Source organism: Typopeltis vanoorti, chromosome 10 (assembly GCF_054136105.1).
Source record: "Typopeltis vanoorti isolate ZY-2024b chromosome 10, IOZ_Tvanoo_1.0, whole genome shotgun sequence".
Classification (NCBI taxonomy): Eukaryota; Metazoa; Arthropoda; class Arachnida; order Uropygi; family Thelyphonidae; genus Typopeltis; species Typopeltis vanoorti.
The window spans coordinates 1742514-1762338 of record NC_143558.1 but is presented as its reverse complement, the minus strand read 5'-3'; the positions used below and the strand labels follow the sequence as shown (position 1 = coordinate 1762338).

Genomic DNA, 19825 nt, shown 5'->3' with positions numbered 1-19825 from the left:
ATTATTATTATTATTATCCATTATTCAAAAATTCCGTGTAATCTTCATTGTTAACATTAGATGAACACGCGTGTTGTAAATATGAATGCAAAAAAGTATTATTATCAAAATTTTAATTGAAATGCAATGTAAAAAATGAATCACATATGCAGCACTTAGTGTGCTTATTTTTGTAAAAAAAAAAAAAATATACAAGTTGGAATGTCACTAAAGATGATTATTGTAATTGCGTAAATATTTCAGAAATCAATAAAATAAAAATAAAAATAATTATTATTATACGAATCACATTCTCGAGAAGTGACCTTACAGCTCACTTGTCGAGAATGTGATTCGTATTGAACTATTTTCCTCGGAATGCTAAAGCAATAAGATTATATACAATACTGCATTTGCCGATGTCACTTGGTAGAGTAACGAAATTCGTTAATTTAACAACACTAAAGCATTATTCGTACGATTACAATTAGCATAATTCAAGTTCTTTTGTATTTCGATATCAAGAAAAACTTAGGTAGGTGAAATATTAAAAGGATGAAGTGCAAAATGGGCACATTTTATGTCTCAGTTTGGTCTTGACATTAAAACTGCAGAAATGTAATGAAAACTATTTTAAGGCGTACTTTAATAGAAGTATTAAATACTGTACTTTTGTATTAATGAAAAATTTAATTACTTTAGACAGGGGCGTACGATACTGTTGGCTTTTGCAAAAATCCTAACATATGACACACTATTATGAAAAACTTTTAAATTGCTTGAAACAGATAGAGTTAAATAAGTTACGTTTGGAAAATTAACGATACTGAAAATACTTCAAGGAATGGTATTGAGTTATGGTATTGAGGTGCGCAATATTATGGAGAGACAATATGAGTATTGCAGGGATTCCTCTTCGTTTGGATGCAGAAATGGTTATTCTACTTGGAGGTGAAGGTTCTTAAAGCAGAGAGAAGAAAGCGGTCGCCGTGTTGTATGAGACGTTAATTAGCCACATTTTAACTTTTGTGTGTGTGTTTGCATTTGTTTGGTTATGTAGATTCGGCGTTAAGAAGAATTTCAGTGGAAAGCCCAAGACCAGCAACTAAAATCTTATCAAAATTATGGAATTTGACCATCAAGAGCAACTGCCAGAATATCCGCTGCAAAGCTTGATAGAGGCGAAGGACCGTTACGATCCATTAAAGTGATAATTAACATCTTAGACAATGTCTGAGTGAAGGGAAAGAATCTCTGTAAAAGCGGGAGTCCAGAATCTTTCTGAAAGTACGAGGAAAGAGTGAGTGTGTGTAAAATGCACTATTCTTTGCAATCATATTTGGAATTAGCATTTAAAAATTAACATACCTGCTACATATTTAAAAATCATAGTTGAAAACTACTTAAAAAACGCATTTTCCAGCAGTTGAACAAAGTACTCTGAAATGTATTTCTTCAAGTACACCGTCTGGTTTTCAAAAATACTTCAGTACTATTCGACCGCGCTCTGCACTTTTATTTTGCTTCGATGCCACTAATCGAAAAAAAAATAGCGGCACTAAATGCAGCATCTCATTGCTAGATGATTCCTCCTGGATGCCAAGGACTCATCCTGGAAGGCCTTGCCATACTATGTCATCTACTGCCCACTACCCAGTAGGAGAATGGCCTCACGCGATCAGTCCTGACACTCCATGGTGTTGTGTGATGATAATAATACATTTTGAAAGCTGTCAAAACGTATTATTATTCAAATCATTTAAATTCGTGAAATTGCACGAGAAGTATTTCCCAGATTACTCAACGGACAAAACTCCCCCTGTGAGAATGTTATCGCGATATTTTGCAAATCCTACCCAACCTGATTTTCCACTTTTGTAACTATGGCATGGATCCAAAATGATTGCTACTCATGGCGTGGTTTTATTCAAGGCTTTTAAAAATAATAATAATTGTGGGGGGAAACAGCTAACCCACTTTTCTCTAATGAACCGACTGCAGCGCCATATCTGCTGAAAATTACTACGTGCAATTTACAGCTTGATAAACACGTCATAAACAATGATTGTGATGAAAATATGCTGTGGGGCGTTTAAAATTAGCAGAGAAACTCATCGTCTGGGAATAAAGATTTGGTGACTCGTTTCAGACACTCACAACTGCAAGGAAGTAATTAAATGTGATGAAGTTTTAAATATTCAATTATTACAAGTCAATTAAACGGCCACCAACACAAAACGTTTTACACCCTTACTTTGGTTAAGTTAGGCTCGTAAGTTTGCAAATTAGAAAAATTTCTATTTTTTTTTTAATTTGAAAAAAAAAAAACAAATCTCAAATTATATTTTTAAGATTTTTCGCATTTAGTTTAGTTAGTTTTTTTTTTTTTTTTTTTGAAAAAAAAAATTGACACTCATCATTATTACATTTTAATTTGGAACTTAGCCAGGTTACCAAAATAGGGGACTGTTAGAGTGGGTCCATTGCAGTCTATGAAGATTCAGTTCAAACCTCAAAATAATTCACGACATGAAGCTTAATCCAAAACCATGCAGAAATCCGGGAATTCATCTTCTTTAAAAAGAGCAGGCTCATCCTGCATGCTTTCCTCTCAACGATCCTGTCACCACTGAGAAAGAAAGACATGATCGCTTCCTCCTTCCATTTCACGCAATGGAAGAAGGAGGCGATCTGCAATGCACGAGCATTTCCTACAGAAAGGACCCTAACATTTGGCCACTATGCTGTTCAAAAAGAATTGCACAATCACACTGTAATAATTTTTTTGTACCATTACTATATTTATTTATTTTATTCTTGTGGGGTTCTCCCCGTTCCTCGACTGCCCCTTATGACTGGTTGAAGCCCTCCTTAATGAGGGATTAAGTACTGTATCCGTTGACTGTAGCCTGTGTGTTCACGGTGCCTGCTTGAGGGATGATACACAAACGGCAGATAAACTGGTGGGAAAAACCTCCGCCAACGCCCAAGACCGGCTAACTTGGCAATGGCTGAGAAAGATCCTTAAGATTATTATTATTATTATTATTATTATTATTATTATTATTATTATTATTATTTTATCCAGCACTTGATAACTTCAAGACCACATGATCTGCAAATACCATCATCATCCTGTCCAGTTTTTGTAATAGTTTGCATATGGTATTCTGCGAAATGCCTTGGCAAAGTCGAGCAGTATCTTGGCGTAGCCATTACCTTTATCCAATCTGCTATCAGATTCTGTCTATTATAAAATGTGAATAAGTTACTGACAGGGACTACCCTTTACAAAGCCATGCTACCCACTATATAGTATTGCAACTCAATCCACCCACAGTTTACTTTTCACAAACTTTTCCAATCCTTTAACAACCACTCCCGATATACTGATTGGTCTGTATTGGAGCTACCTTTATGCAATGGTACTATCTTACCCTCTTTCCACTCCCTTAGAACCATGACAGAGCTGAGACTTAGATTGAACTTTGTCACAGGAAATGCCAATTCTCTTGCACATGGGCTGGTATGCCAGCCAGTCACATTGCTCTCTTCGCGTTCATATTTTTCAATAGCTGAACACCTCCTGTTCATCTACCTCAATATTCATATGCATCTCTGTAACATCAGCAACTGTAAAATCACCACCTAGATGATACACCTGTGGAAAATGATCACTCAGCAACTCAACTATTTCTTCTAGTTCAGTCACCGTGAGCATTATTTAAAGTCATTCTACCACAGTCTTTTCCTCTTAACTTCCTACCTAACGAAAATACTCTTTGGGTTTACTTTGGCCTGTTTGGCTAATTCTCTCTCTCTCTCTCTCTCTCTCTCTCTCAGTCTAATCTGGCCTTCGTTCTCGTTTGCACTTTGTACTGCTCATGAGTATGCTGATCACTTTTTTCTTTATATTTCCTCCACAATGTTTTCTTTCTTAGTATCCCTACTTGTTGACTTAATTCCAACTTGATTTATCTTCCTGACCTTGGGTATGTAGTCTGATATTGCTATCCTTAAGCAATCTCTGACCACTTGCTATGCACTGCTGCCATTCTTTCCTTGTTGCTTCTCAAGCCATAGCACTGCTCCAAAATGACTCTTAAGTTTTATAGTTCAACATAAACCGATTCTTGACAGAGAATTCCACATTTGACAGAACAAGACTGCCTGGTCACTCTTCCCAATTGGAGGCAGTGTCTACCTTGGTTATTGATACATCTCCTGATGCTGTTATCAAATCTAGCACTCTCGAACCCCTTGTCTCCTCTATAGCATGGTTTTGTAATGTAATTATCCCTTAACTGTATAAATCCCACTTCCATCTTGCGAAACTCCTCTCTCTCTCCCCCTCCCATCGATATCCCCATTGTTAGTCTCCCATTAATAATTGTTCGGCCTATACTCGTGCTAATCTGTCGACACATTGCATCTACGTCTTCCTGTGGTCCTTGGTATGTAGCAGCACCCAACAACATATTTTGTCCTATTTGCCTTCGTCTCACACCAGAGCCGGGTTATCATGCAACTGGACTATGTAACATGTACTGTTCTTACGTGATATGTTTCTAACATTTTGTCTGTAAGACCGACTTAAATAAAAATGTTTCTCATCTTCACATTCCATGGAAGGAAACAAATCTAGATTACTTATAAAGGAATAACAAGAACTGTACAAGCTGTACCTTACACAGCAAGGAATTAATATGTTTATTGCAAGTTTACATTTTCCTTTCATTTTAAATTTTCCAAACTCTAAAACCTAACAGACGGCATCTACTTCTAAGCTCAAATTTAAGAATATGCCATTTTTTTTTTATTTTTCGCTAGAAGTATATATATATATATATACCTAATCACACATCAGATAAAATAACATCTTTATATGTTGAGCACTTATGTGTCTGTTATCACAAAAGAGTGTTAAAGTTTTCTTTTTTATTGGTTTTGTACATCTTTTACTAGAATCATTGTCAACAAATATATAAAAACCGCGCATCAATTATATTTCATTTGCAGTCTTAGAATTTATGTACATGCCTTCTTTTAGAAAATATATCAAAATATTTCATTTAAAAAAAGTGGATTGCTACACAGAAGTTTAAAAAAAGCATGAGAACATTAACTGTCGTTAATAAAAATAAAATCATAATACGATCAACTTGAACTCCAGAATACATTCGTGCAGAAGCCCGACACGTCACTTAGAAGGATGGCTGCCAAATTAATCGCTTGACAGCATTCGTCTTATCACAGCGTATTAACAAAAGATTTATATGTACTGTTAGCCACCTTGCGTGCAAGATAGGAAATAAAATTTACAATTGAAGAGTGCGTCATCTTTTCACACAGGGCGTATAGCGGTTAATAACATACGGAAATATTATTTGATTCTAAACGAGAACAGAAATATTTAACAGTTAGATGAAAGAGTGACTCATTGGGATGAAGTCAGATTCTTCAACTTGATTCGTCACTGCTTTTTGTTCTCTCTCTTTCTTCCTGATCAATTTCTCACTGGTATATTATAAAAAAGGTTAACCGTATACCGAGGAAGTGAATGTGCTGAACAAGAGTGACTGAACAAGGCACAAAACGTTATATGTATGTATATATAAAGTTGTTAGTGGTTTATCACCCAGGCGGCAGCCGTGTGCTTCCGCCATCGGATGTACAGATTTAAGATGTTCAAATTGAGCTAACAGTAGTCGAACTAGTACTGGCTATCACCGCATTTGCATTCGGGACTATCTCAAGAGAGCTGAAAGAGTACCCCAGGAGAACAGCAGTTGACTCCCTGATGCCAGCCATGTGGCCTGCCATAATCGAAGGAACGAGGCCAAGGAAACCTCTCCGTTGTGAAGAGACCAAGCTGTTCGGTCTTTTCCTGTCCACGGGCTTTTTTCTCCTTTTACAGTTCTTCGAGAATGCGGTGAGGAACGCAGGATCTTCAATCCTAGTTGTACGGTGGTTCCAAATTTGGTGGGGGTGAACTGGACCCAGGACTGACCTGAATAGGACTTTCAGTCAACGTATCGGAAGTGGAAATTATTAAGGTTTTAGCAAATCCCCCTTCGGCTGTTTGGACTCTGAAGGTGGGTTGATCCGTACTCCTCCGAGACGATTCCTTGCTTACCGAAGACAGATCCGAAATGTCGAGGGCTGTTTTGTAGTGACTGGAAGAGGATTCCCTGCCGTTGCCATTCACAGTGTCGGAACACTGGGTCATTTCTTTGGGCGAGTCATCTTGGAAATTCCAAGTCCCGTACTCGTTAACTGGCGATTGTCTGGGACTGGAATCGGAAATCGTGTTTATGTAGACACCAGTCACACCCGTTTGCTTTATGAGAAATGGCTTTGGAGGAGGTTTTCCACCTGGCTTGTCGGTCTCACCTACCTCTGTCACTTCCTTGGGAGCTGCAGTCCTGATTGGAGATGCAAAGGGTGGAGAATGTGAGCTGTGCAGAGGTTGCTTATCGAAATGTCGGATGACCGGAGGAATTACGGGGATGTCAATGGTAACTGTCGTGGAATGGGGATGAGTGATGCCAACTCTCGACGTAGCAGTTGGCGAATATCTTGTTTCTTGAAGTCCAGCGTTTGTCGAATCAGTGTTCTCGCTTTCCTTGATGTCCGAAGTGGTCAAGCTATCTTTTAAAAAGCTATCGACTTCGATGATTTTTCTAGCTGGAGTTGATGTGACCATCTTGCAGTCTTTGTCGTCCTCGATGCTGGACATACTGGAAGTGGAAGGAGACTTGCATGGGGAGGGCTCAGAAACATCAGAACAAGCATCGAGGTTAAGGTCAATGTCTGGTTTCAGCCTCAACATTCCCTTCCTCATCTTATCGTTTCCTTCCAGCCCAACGAGTGTCTCTTCACTGTCGCCAGCGTCTTTACATGTTATCCAATTGGTGCGAGATTTGGACAGAAGAATTTTCAAGTCTGTGTCGGGACTATCTGGCGGTTTGCTCACTGGAACAGAAGGCGAGGCGCTTGGCTTCTCCCAGCTGCTCTCCCACTTTTTGAGGCCAGTGTGAAGGGGACGGTCACAGCGTAGAAATTCTTCTTCTGTATCGTCAGAATTTAAGGACGGAGGGTTCAGAATGTTTTTCTGCTTAGACAAGCTATCTCCTGGGACGTCGCTCTGTTGGTGGAAGTCCATCGAAACGGCTCGCTCCAGAAGTGTTGGTGATTTATTGCTGCTGCCATCATCTAGCTTGGTTAGATCCCCAAGAGAGGAGGCTTTTCTCTTTGGACAGGTGGAATCGTCTTCGTTATTCCCTATTTCTGCGGAGTCATCTAACCGAACCATAGATGTTCCTTCCGTTTGTTCAATCGTATCATTCTTGTGCACACCTACAGTTAAGCCATCAGAACCCGACTCTTTGTTTATCTGTGAATTATCTAAAGGCTTTTTGTTGCAATCTAATTGCAAAGGTCGATCTTCGATGCAATAATTCACCAAACCTCCGCTAGAACTGTTTCCATCATCATCGGCTACACTTCTGATCTCAGGTCCTTCGTCTTCGGAATGGTGAATCTGAGCGGTGGTCTCAAGCGATGTTCCATGACGAGGTTTGGGAGGTGCAGGAGCTCTCCTTTTTCCAGGAATGTTGCCCTTTCTAGGTGGAGCCGAAGGCTTCTCTTCCTGATGCTCGCCATTCGAATTTTCATTCTGTCTTTTGTCAGAACAGTCTGATGCACAGCCATTCCCCACACAATCATTGCTGGACGTTTCTTCAAATGATACGTTTTGGGAGCAGTTAGCTTTATCCGAAAATCTTTCCTCCAGATGCTCCTGCTGCATTGGACTACTGGCACCAAGTGCAGCTTTCAGTTGTGGTACTTCGGTTTCTAACTGAGGACCACTTGGAGCACTCGTCGTTACCTTCACTTCTTCTTCGTGAGTTACCGAACTCATTTCTACTGGATCTTTCGCTTCATTTAGAGATGCTGCTGCTGGCAACGCATCGTATTCTGGAATCTTTTGCTGAGGCTTTGGCTTGGGAACATTGATGCCAATACTTTGCGATCTTTTGGGCGCCAGACTGTTGCAAGGAAACGTCTCCTTTCCGATCTGAGTAAGATCATCAATGGACTGGCTGCGATAGAGGGGATGGAATAACCGCTGGCCGCCATTACGGAAACTCGCCGAGGCGAGACGTTTACCTGGCGATGCCGTCGGAAGACCAGGTGTATTTTCAGATGCCTTTTCCACCTCCAATTGGACATCGTAAGGAGAAGCATAGCTGAGAATAGTCAAAGCATCTTCGTACACCATGCTGGAGAAGGACACCGTAACACTGAGGATGCGGTCGCCTGGAATAAGAAATTAAGACAAATTATATAATATTCGGAAAAAGAAAATTTGTTTCAGCAAATAATTTAATTTTGTTTAAATGATAAATATCATCTTTTAGAAGTCTCTAAATAGCCGGCCTGGTTGGCCGAGTGGTTAGCGTATCCGCTCTCCAGTCAAAAGGCTGTGGGCTCGAATCTCGCCGTGGACATCGATGTTAGTGATTGTCTGTGAAAGTACTAGTGGTGGGCAGGAGATGGTGCGGCTCGATGTAGTTGGTGGATTGAGTGGTAAGACAGAGAGTTGTGGAGTAGGTGCCCTCCCCCGATGGGCTCTTGGACTCCTTGGAGGTGTCACGTAATAATAATAATGGCTGATGCAATATCCCGAGTGAGCGTTATCTGTCTCACTCTCCTCTCTCAGAAATAGACAGACAGATACACAAAAGCAAATAAGAGAGAGAGAGAGAGAGAGAGAGAGAGAGATGTCGAGTTGAATAAAATGAATTGTTCTCTTCCAAACTGCATCAACTAGAATGACATATTAACGTTTCTTTTGAGAATGCTTTATATTTTTATTCAAATTTCTTCATTTCAGTAACCCCCAGAATGGCATTCTAACTGCTCCCTTTTTCTGCCGATTGCGAATAAAAACAAAGCAAAAAATAAAGAATTAAAAATTAAAAATTTGCAGAATGTGACTCATTTATCTCAAAATGCAGACATATCCTTGTCACAGGGGAATTTTAGTGCTGAAATGGTTACTAAAGAAAGAAAAAATGCAATCGAAGGCAACCGAGTCATATAACAACTATAACGCATGAGCATTTTTGGGATGCTGAACACGGATAACGTGTTACATACACCATTGGTCACTAGAAGCTGCCTTACCTTTAAAACAAATCAGCATTATTTATACTTTTGAGGTAGCCACTTACTCTTTTTTAAAAAGGCATCGTCCGTAGTCCAAATTTGATTTCATTGAACCATTTATTGTAACTACTTCTGGCAAAATATTATTATTACTTTTGCTACAGGACACCTGCTGGGATGTGCAAGGACTCATCGTGGGAAGGCTCTCTACTGCACTACACATATCTCTTACTGTTTCTCTTACTTAATTTGCCAACTACACAACGAGAGTAATAAGCCCACAATGCCATTTACCGCCACCACCACCACCAACAACAACAACTATAGTATTCATGTCTGTAAATTGCGTATGTTCTCATAGTCAATTTGCCAGTATGAGGGACGAAAAATCCGATTTTCCTGGAGAAAACCACACTACCTCCGTATTCAAATCATTTGTGAAGTATTGCTTTCTTTCTTTGCGTAATCGGAAAATTTGAGAACCACTAATTCTTTTACACGGTATTAGCAATATATTAAAGATGGCGCACAGTAAACGAGTCAGAAATAATTGCAAATCTAATTATCTTGTTTCGATTTTTATGAAGAGGAGCAGATTGTTGTTCTTTTATACACAGCCAGGTGGAAATGCTGTTTTTGCTGGGAAGAAGTTGAGGATTAAGAACTGCAACGCTCATTTGGTATATGCGAGCCATTTTGGTGGTTTTTCACCGAGTCTGGTGATTGAAAATTTCATCTGCAGAAAGAGAGAGAGAGAGGGAGGGGCAGTATTGCTGAGTAACTGCAAAGCACCGACTTGGTCAACCGCACAAGTCAATCCCTCAAATAACCTTTTGTTCCAGATGTGCTTCATAACAGTAAACACAAAAAAAAAAGTAAAGTCAAAAAGACTCCGATCAGTGGGATGGAATGATGTGGCAACGTTTTCCAAGCTAGACAAGATCTTCACGTAGCGTCACGTGATCACAATGGGACCAGTGTCCAACAAATATGTCAGTTGAAGTTGCAGTCACAGAGCCTAAAGGAATGACTTGCCGGATAAGCAAAGCGTGGAGATAAAAATTAACTTAATTTAAATTAATTCCACGTTTCCACTGACACGTCTCCATCATTCTCAGAACTGCTAAACAAGTCTATAGCGTTATCTGGTGTGCAAGCGTAATAAATAAAATAAAAATAAAAGCATACGACTATATTATTCTTTAAAAACTAGAATTCTTACTCAACTGTATCGCATATTTTTTTTATTATTAATTAACATGTTAAGTGGAAATATAAGTGGTCGGTGCTCCCCATCCCTACGAAAATGCTGGATAACTTCTAGTAGGTTAATGTAACTGGTGAAGCATTTCGAGGCCAATCACTTGTTATGTGGATTTTTTGCTGATTAGCAAAAAATATAAGATTTACAGAAAACTCATTTGTTGCACCCTCCAGTCCTTTTTCTCAAAGAGAAGTTATGGCAACTGTCGGTGAAAGCCTTCAAGAAAGTCCCCAATCTATTAACCCTCTTGAAATCTGGAAACTTTCATGAACTTTGCACAGGAGCAGAGTCATCAAACCTTGATGCAGGTGGAGAACAGATTTTGGATGAAACGAAGTCACATCAAACTGGAAGAAATGGACTTTCATCTATATATCATCTGGTAATGCAATTCCATCGATGAAATTCTCAGATATTATGGCAAGTCCTTGAAAATAATCAAAGCAATAACAGAACCCATTCCAGAATTATCATACAAGAGTAATTTTGTTGTATCTTGGCCAATACAGAGTACAATTTGGCTAAGTCCCAAATTGCCAGCCCATTCTCCTTTATTAAGTACCTAGTACATACTTAGTAATGGGGTGCACCACGTGACGGTGAGGGTGGACATTAGGTCATAATCCACAGTCAGTTCTCCACATTCCTGAAAAGCGATGTGGAGGAGGCCTCCTACCAGTAAGTGATTTTCAGAATTTTGGTTCCCGCATCAATACTTTAACTGATATGATGAAAAGAAAGCACAAACCTCTTCAATTCCATAAAGGTCTAATATCTGCAAATCCAATCTCATCGCCACAAATATCAAAATTCGTCTCACAAAACCAGCAGTCGAACCATATTTGAATATAATGTTCAGACGTGGAACATCACTATTTAACGAGCTGCTAATATCATCAATAGCCTCGGGACAACATGCCTTCGCACATTACCAGGTTAATACATGGCGTGATCACATTCACAGTACTGTGATTCTCTGAGGAAAGCCAGAGAGGATCCCGCACAGAAACAGTCCAGAAAAGTCAGCTGAGGTGGTTGGGACACCATCTTAGACATCTGCCTTTACTTGCATGCAATGCTTTCCTCTGTACAGACCAACTAATGAACGTGGAGGAAGAGAAAGGCTAAGAAATCAGTTTTGGCAGTTCATAAACTTCTTTTTGAAGATGAGGCCAAATGGCCAACACAAACATACACGAGAACAATATTTAATGGCCAAGTTCGTGAACCATCTGACATTTACCATTTGGCACAAAACAGAGTAACTTGGCTCATTTTGATTTAAAAGAGTATCTCCACGAGTTCATGAATATTTCTGTATGGATTTCCCTGTTCATACATGAATAAAAAATTAACTATTTAAAATAAAGAGCCAATAGGCTTCATTTCGGCGATGTAAACATCATTTAAATTAAGGGGATATTAAATCCCACATTGTTTCAAATCCAAATAAGAAACTCAAAGATCGGAATCAGAGTTTCATGCCGAATATAGTAAACTATAAAAATATCCGCTGCTACTAGCGTAAGCTAAAGCACGTAGTCCAAGTACGTAGTACAAACTAGGGCAACTCGTCGCATTTAAATTAAGGGGATTTAATATCCCCTTAATTTAAGTAATATTTACATCACCGAAATGAAGCCTATTGGCTCTTTATTTTAAATAATTTATGGGTGCACCTTTTTGATAACTCGTATAGCAGAGTATATAAGTTCTTTTCGCTATACTCTTAGTATTATTTTGGTCTAGCTACTCATTGATGAGATCTCAATAAAGATCGAAACCAGTCTGGGTAGTGCCCTCCCACCATAATGTATTACATCATACATCTCCTCGGAGATGTGTTTTATGTTATGGAAAATACTAATAATAGCGATCTGAACTTTCTCCACCTTTGCAACGAGTTGCCCGAGTTTCTACTACGTACTTGGACTACGTGTTTTAGCTTACGCTAGTAGTCGCCGATATTTTTATAGTTTACTATATTCGGCATGAAACTCTTTGATTCCGATCTTTGAGTTTTTTATTCGGTTTTAAAACAACGTGGGATTTAATATCCCCTTAATTTAAATAAAAAATCAACAATTTGCGCAGCATCGTATATTCTACTCCGAGGAATCTCATCAGCTTCGGCGTAGTGATTAAAAATATGGAACAGAACACAAACGGAAGAATGAATTCTCCTTCCTCAGTTCCCCTTAACGGAACGTTAGCACTACCATGACCTTTTCCCGGATTTGGAGTCATTGTAATATTTTCCGAGGTTAAGGAAAAGGTCGCAGTTTCCCCTCTACGGTTTTAATAAACGGCTGTAGTGTGGATCGTTCTTGCTTCATCAAACTTAGCGTCCCTGAATGCCGACTGGTTACAAAGTAGTCAGAAAAGTCCCCCATTCTGTTCTGTTAGGAATTAGCGAACTACGGTGTTTGTTATTAAGTTGTCGTAACCAATATGTGCACAAGTCGTAAGCCTTTTCTTTGCAAACGAAGCGGGAAGGCGACAAATAGGCCATCCGTAAAATTGAGGCGTGCGTGACACGCTGTTAGCGAGACGCTTATTTTGCGTTGTAACGGTTTGCAGCTGAAGGGTGTGTGGCGGAGAGAAAAGACAGAAAGGTTATCGTCCACTTACTTAAGACCACAAATTCCTCCACATCGGAGTTCGTGTCTTACTTTTCGGAAAGGTCAGCAGACCGACACACGTAAAGTTCACACCCGAGCACTTCTACGAACTTAAGTAACGCCGTGATTAGGAAAGAACGAGTGCAGACTGGATTTCGGAAATGGTGAGTGTGAGCTTTTCACTCGGTGGACAACGCGAGAGTAAAGGAAGAATTTTTTTTTTACCTGCGTTCAATATTTGAAGTCCTTACGCACCCAACAAATTCGTTGGTTGGTACTTAATCAGCTTGTTCCTCTTTCAGATTTTTTTAAAATGTGAATCCTATCCATGTAGGTCGTGGACCTATCGTACATTAGTACCATGTGGGCCAAGAGTTACATTAGCCAAATTTCTGCTCTGGAGATCAAAGATATTTGCTTGCATTCAAGTCATTTTGGCAGTGTGATGGAGTCTCACACGGGGCGTCTCTCGCGTAAAGTCATTCATAAAAAAATCGATACTTACGGTGCAGTGTTCCGTCATCGGGATCTGCTGCCAATGTCTTCTTTTATTTGTCTGCTGATTTGTACAAAATGTTGCACAAATAAGCAGACAGATGAAAGCGCCTTAAATATACCAAGAACAACCAGTTCGATTCTGCCAAACTTTTCATCTATTCAAAGAAAGTTGCGTGACAAACGTAAGCAGATTCGATGTTGTTCGAATGGGCAGAAGTATGGATTGGACTAATTCGAGGCATAACAGATACCAGTGGAATCGGAGAAAAATGACGAGTCAACTCTGGAGCACCTTCAAAAGAATTCGAGAAATGCCATCGAAAGTAGGAGACAATTTGGTGTCCATAAGCGGAAAAGAGAGAGATGAAGACACAACTTTGAAGACAAAAAGGCTTAAATAACGGAAATCTTGAAAATGGCCCCCAAGAAGATTACTTCCTTTCTTTATAATATTAGACGAAGTGCGGACGAGAGAGGGGATGGAATATTGCTCCATGGCCGAAGAAATCGATGGCAGTTTGTGAGATGAACTGTCGAAGATAAACACATCCCCCGTATAGTTGGATTTTTTTTTACTTTTTATGTAGATTTCATCCAGAAAAAAGCTGATAGCCTGTTGTATGGTAGTGTCGATATCTGGGGGGGGGGGGGGGGAAATAACCCGGAAACTTCACTCCACAGATCAAACATGGAGCTCTTCATAGCTATTTCCGGCCTCTTTCTTTTCTAACCAAAGACATTCGTAAACATGTTGTGCTGTGCTTGGGGAATTTGAACCCAGCCTATTGGTTCAAGAATAGACAGGTTTCCACTTGACAACGAGACCGGCGTATCATTGGAGATAGCAAGTATCCGCCTTGAATCCGATGCAATGGAAAAGAAAAGCCATTTGGAGTTTTAAATAAAAAGAAATTCCCCAACGCCATTTATTTCGTATAGGGAGTTCGCGAGAGGCCTTTTTAGTCCTAACTTTTGGAGACTGAGGAGAGGCAGTTCAATCTCCACGGCTAACCAGCTGGCCAAGGCTATCATTAATTATAATAATTTATCATTATCATTAATTATAAGCGGCATCTGGTGAAGAAATGCGGCTGACAAATGCTGCCACCTAGTGGTCGCTAATCGTAACACTATATAATTAAAAGAAACACACGTATTAACCGCAGTGAAAATTATTTACTCGTAAATATTTCATCCTAAGTGTCTTAGGACATCATCAGTACAGTAGTTTAAAGAATAATACGAATAACATATAGTTAGGGCGCATGATTACAACAGAATCTCATTAAACGTGCGTAACGTGTTACAGAAGTAAAAGAAAAAAGAAAAAAAAAGAAAAAGAAAGTTAATAATGATCATTTTACACAATTTAGTATGACAATTTCCCATACTTGAGGAATAGCATTGCGGTTTAAATTTGGTCTGTGTAGCAGGGCTTCAGCACTTTCTTTATATGGACGTTCATGTTTATATAAAGATCTAGATATATTATAGATCTATATAAAAAAAAAGTTTATATAAAAGTTTCGACTTCTCCCAATGGATCCTATGGTTTGGATTTTTAACTCCGTGTTAGGAGAGACCAGATTTCTGCGGTTTAAAAAGACGAATGTGGTCTTGATGTTCCGAGATGCGTTTCTGAACAAACCTACCTGTCTGGCCAAAGTAAGACAATTTGCATGAGCATGGAATCTCATAAACGCCAGGTAACATCAGAGGTGAGAGTTTGTCCTTAGGAGAAGGTAACAAGTTATTATAGATCTGGTTGATAGGTTTGTAAGTAGTGGCAAATTTGTATTTCTTCATAATTTTTGAAAGACGTTCGGAGATGCCTTTGACGTAATGTATGGAAATCCTATGGATTTTTTCTTGTCTGGCTTGATGTGTGGGAAAGTGATTGATAATTTTTTGGGTTGTTTTAGGATTATATCCATTTAGAATGGCTGTATTTTTGATTATTTCTAATTTTTGGTTTAGAGATTTTTCAGAGGAACTTTTTTTTGTTTTGTTTTGTTTTACTTCTGTAACACGTTACGCACATTTAATGAGATTCCATTGTAATCATGCGCCCTAACTGTATGTTATTCGTATTATTGTTTAAACTACTGTACTGATGATGTTCTAAGATGCTTAGAATGAAATATTTACAAGTAAATAATTTTCACTGTGGTTAATACGTGTGTTCCTTCTAATTATGAACGCACCACAGGTTTCGTTATTTAAAAAAGTTTTATTCCTTCACGGGGAACTGACAGCGCAGAAGACAAACTTACTAGGAAAACTGCAATAAAAACAGGGTAAGCTACGAGCTCGAATCTCTTTTTTAAAAAAGTGCAGACGCGATAATCTCATTACAACCTTTGAAAAACTGAAGAAAGTCATCAAATCTCAAGGTGCCCATAAAAGCTATCAAAAAGCGAGCCATTCCTTACTACTCAATCAGTTACGAGTTTCTAAGTATGAATTAGCAACAAACAATTTAAAAATTACGGAACTAGAAACAGACTTGTCAAATACGTTAAATCAAGAATTGCTATAATTAATTATAACTGTCTCAAAGAATTCAGACACTCAAAGACACTCTGCATAATAAATACCTTAATCTGCTGAATCGATCAAAAAAGATCACTAACAAATTACCAACGGAAAAATGGGCAGTCAATTTATCTAACCGTCCACTAACCAACAAACGAATTAAATGTCCTAGCAAGAGGCCATAAATTTGCGATTTCACCAAAATGTTTCCCATATTTAGACTTAATACATAATATAGAAAGAAACGTCATCCATCTCTCTCTCCAGTACTGAAGCCAACAAACTTCGTTTTGAGGTAGCTAAAGTGATCTACAATACCAAACCTTCGGACTTAAATAACCCACCATCAGAACTGAAATCTATTATATCCTTAAAACGTAATGAAAACATAATCATTACCAGAGCTGACAAAGCGAATACCACTGTGGTTCTTGATACCAATTCATATGACCGAAAAATGAATTTATTACTCCGAGATCGTAATACTTACGCCAAACTGGATTAGGATCCTACAAAATGTCAACTCAGAAAATTAAATAAGCTACTTAATGAAACTTCCTCCTTAGATGAAGAAACAATCAAAAAACATAAGACATACCATGCCAGACCTCCTAGAATTTATGGCTTACCTAAGCTACACAAAACTAATGTTCCACTCAGACCCGTCGTAGATTCTATTAGCAGTCCAACTTACAAGTTATCAAGAGTCTTATCTAACCTTCTCCGTCCTCACATAGGCCACTCAGCCTCTTCAATCAAAAATTCTACAGAGTTTCACACAAAAATGAAAGACATTCAACTTTCAAAAACTGACTTGTTAATCAGCTTCGTCATTGTCTCCCTCTTCACAAACATTCCCCATAAAGAGACAATAGAATTACTAACTCAAACATTTCCGCCTGATATAGCTGAATTGTTCAAGTCTGCTATTGCACTAGGTTACTTCACCTGGAAAGGTCAAATTTACAAGCAAGAAGAAGGAACAGCAATGGGATCTCCTTTATCACCAAACCTAGCAAACTTGTTTCTAGAACACCTTGAAGAAAAAATATTCACTTTTGAACCCAAACCAAAAATTTGGTTAAGATATGTCGACGACGTATTTGCAGTCTGGGATCATCCCGAACATGAATTACAACTGTTTCTAGATAAAATTAACCTTCTTCATCATCGCATCAACTTTACGCTGGAAAAAGAATCCACAAAGGGTATCTCCTTTTTGGATTTACACATTCAAAGAAAATAAGATGGTTCCATCGCTACGTCTGTCTTTCGCACGCCTACATTCTCAGGTCGCTACATTCACAATTCTTCCGCTCATCATCCATCTCAGAAATTTGGCATCATTAAATCACTACTTTCCAGAGCACACAAATTCTGCTCCTCTGAAGATTTTCTAAACCAAGAACTAGAAATAATCAAAAATACAGCTATACTAAATGGATATAATCTTAAAACACTCAAAAAATCATGTCACCTTCCAGCACATCAACCCAGACAAGAAGTCCATAGGATTTCCATACATTACGTCAAAGGCATCTCCGAACGTCTTTCTAAAATTATAAAGAAATACAATTTTGCCACTACTTACAAACCTATCAACCAAATTTATCACTTGTTACCTTCTCCTAAGGACAAACTCTCACCTTTGATGTTGCCTGGCGTTTATGAGATTCCATGCTCATGCAAATTGTCTTACTTTGGTCAGACAGGTAGGTCTGTTCAGAAACGCATCTCGGAACATCAAGACCACATTCGTCTTTTTAAACCGCAGAAATCTGGCCTCTCTCAACACGGAATTGAAAATCCATGCCATAGGATCCATTGGGAAAAGTCTCAACTTTTACATAGATCGTTATATAAACATGAACGCTTATATAAAGAAAGTTCTGAAGCCCTACTACACAGACCAAATTTAAACCGCAACGACGTTCTTACTATTCCTGAAGTATGGGAAATTGTTATTAGTTTTTTTTTTTTTTTTTTTACTTCTATAATACGTTACGCACGTTTAATGAGATTCTGTTGTAATTATGCGCCCTAACTGTATGTTATTCCTATTTTTGTTTAAACTGCTGTACCGATGATGTTTAAACTGCTGTACCGATGAAATATTTACAAGTAAAATTATTTACTTGTAAATATTTCATCCTAAGTATCTTAGGATGAAATATTTACAAGTAAATAATTTTCATTGTGGTTAATACGTGTGTTTCTCTTAATTATGATCTCACCACAGGTTTCGTTATTTATAAAAGTAAGACTATATGTTTTGCCTGAAATAATAGTGTGAGTTCTGTGTCATTGTTTTGAGTTTACAGGACGAAAAACCCGAGTTTGCAGGTGAAAAAACCCACTACCCGGAGATCGACTAACTCGAGAACCGGTAGAAGAAAGGATTAGAAAAAGTTTCTCTAACCGGCTACTAGAACTGAACGTTGGTGAAGGAAAAATTATGGGGAAAAGGATAAAGGAGATAAAAACGAAGGACATGGCTTGAAGATATTAGATCATGGACAGGATCACATGGCTATGCAGAAACAAAAAGGAAAGCTACCAACAGAGAGAACGGGAAAGACATGGTGCCGCACCCTCTCACTGAGGAAGCTACAGGAAGAATTAGAAGAAAGAAAACACTTAAAATATAAACGTTTCCATTCTCCAAAGTAGATGCACATTTTCTCTCTTACTTGCTGAAATCGAATCGGTAGGCAGCTAACCCCACCATTAACCGTCACCAATAGTTGAGTTCATGTCTATCGATTATCCAAGGTACTGGGAGGAGAGAGTACATCACGCAATTGTCGCCATCTAGCGGTGGACATAAATCCTAAAACTCGCATTGTTGTTTGAAATAATGCGGGTTCTACTATTAATTTTTCTTAATTAAGAGGTTGAAACCTGAGTTTTGGAAATTAAAAAAAAAAACGCTAGACCACAAGAATAAACCTCGTCGAAGTTCGAATCTAGTCGTCGAACATTATGAAACCAGAAAGGTTTGTTTTCCCAAGTTCACAGTAACACCTGAAAATACTTGAGTTGCAAAAATACAAAATAACGGGAAAAACTTGAAAGCATGAATAAAAATAACTGAAGCATGACAATATTACTGCTTCCACTACTCATAATAATAATAATAATAATAATAATAATAATAATAATAATAATAATAATAATAATAATAATTCACACTTTATTCACAATATTTGATAGAATATGAAAAGGGAAAAGAGATTTACATCAAAAGTAATAATTAAATATTGCAAATTATGGTCTTCCAAGTTTTGAGCTAACTGGTAGATGTCGCATGGAGTTCTACAGTTCGGTCTGTTGATGGATTCATATATGTATTGCCAAAATTGTTTGCATGGTCTTCCTCTAATGCAATTGCCATCTTCTGGTTTGTACAGGATGAGGGATTCCAAAAAAGGGCAAGAATTCAGGATGTCTGAGTTGATGTCCAAGCCATCTGAGTTGTAGTTTTTTTTTTACTATATTGACAAGTGGTTCTTGCTTAGCCAGATTTAACACAGCACAGTTAGTGACGTGGTCCATCCAGTTGCATCCAAGGATCAGTCTGAGACATGTAGTTCCAAACGAGTTAATTAGATCTGTAGTTTTTTTAAGTGCTTATTGTCCAGGTTTGAGAATAATACAAGAAGATGGATCTACTGGTACCATGATATAGTCTTAATTTTGTCTTTAATGAGAGTAATGATGATTTCCGGATGGGACAAAGTTTGTTATGGAAGAC

The 19825-nt window shown here is 38.3% G+C and overlaps 1 protein-coding gene across 1 annotated transcript in view; it reads right to left on the bottom strand.

Moving 5' to 3' along the window:
* Positions 1-4797: 4797 nt before the first annotated feature.
* Positions 4798-19825, bottom strand: part of LOC150102127 (uncharacterized) — a 100485-nt gene continuing 85457 nt past the window's right edge. The window contains exon 6 of the mRNA XM_090399163.1: positions 4798-8301. Within this exon, the coding sequence (XP_090255289.1) occupies positions 5936-8301 (2366 nt within the window). The 3' untranslated portion in view covers positions 4798-5935. The remainder of the gene's footprint in view (positions 8302-19825) is intronic.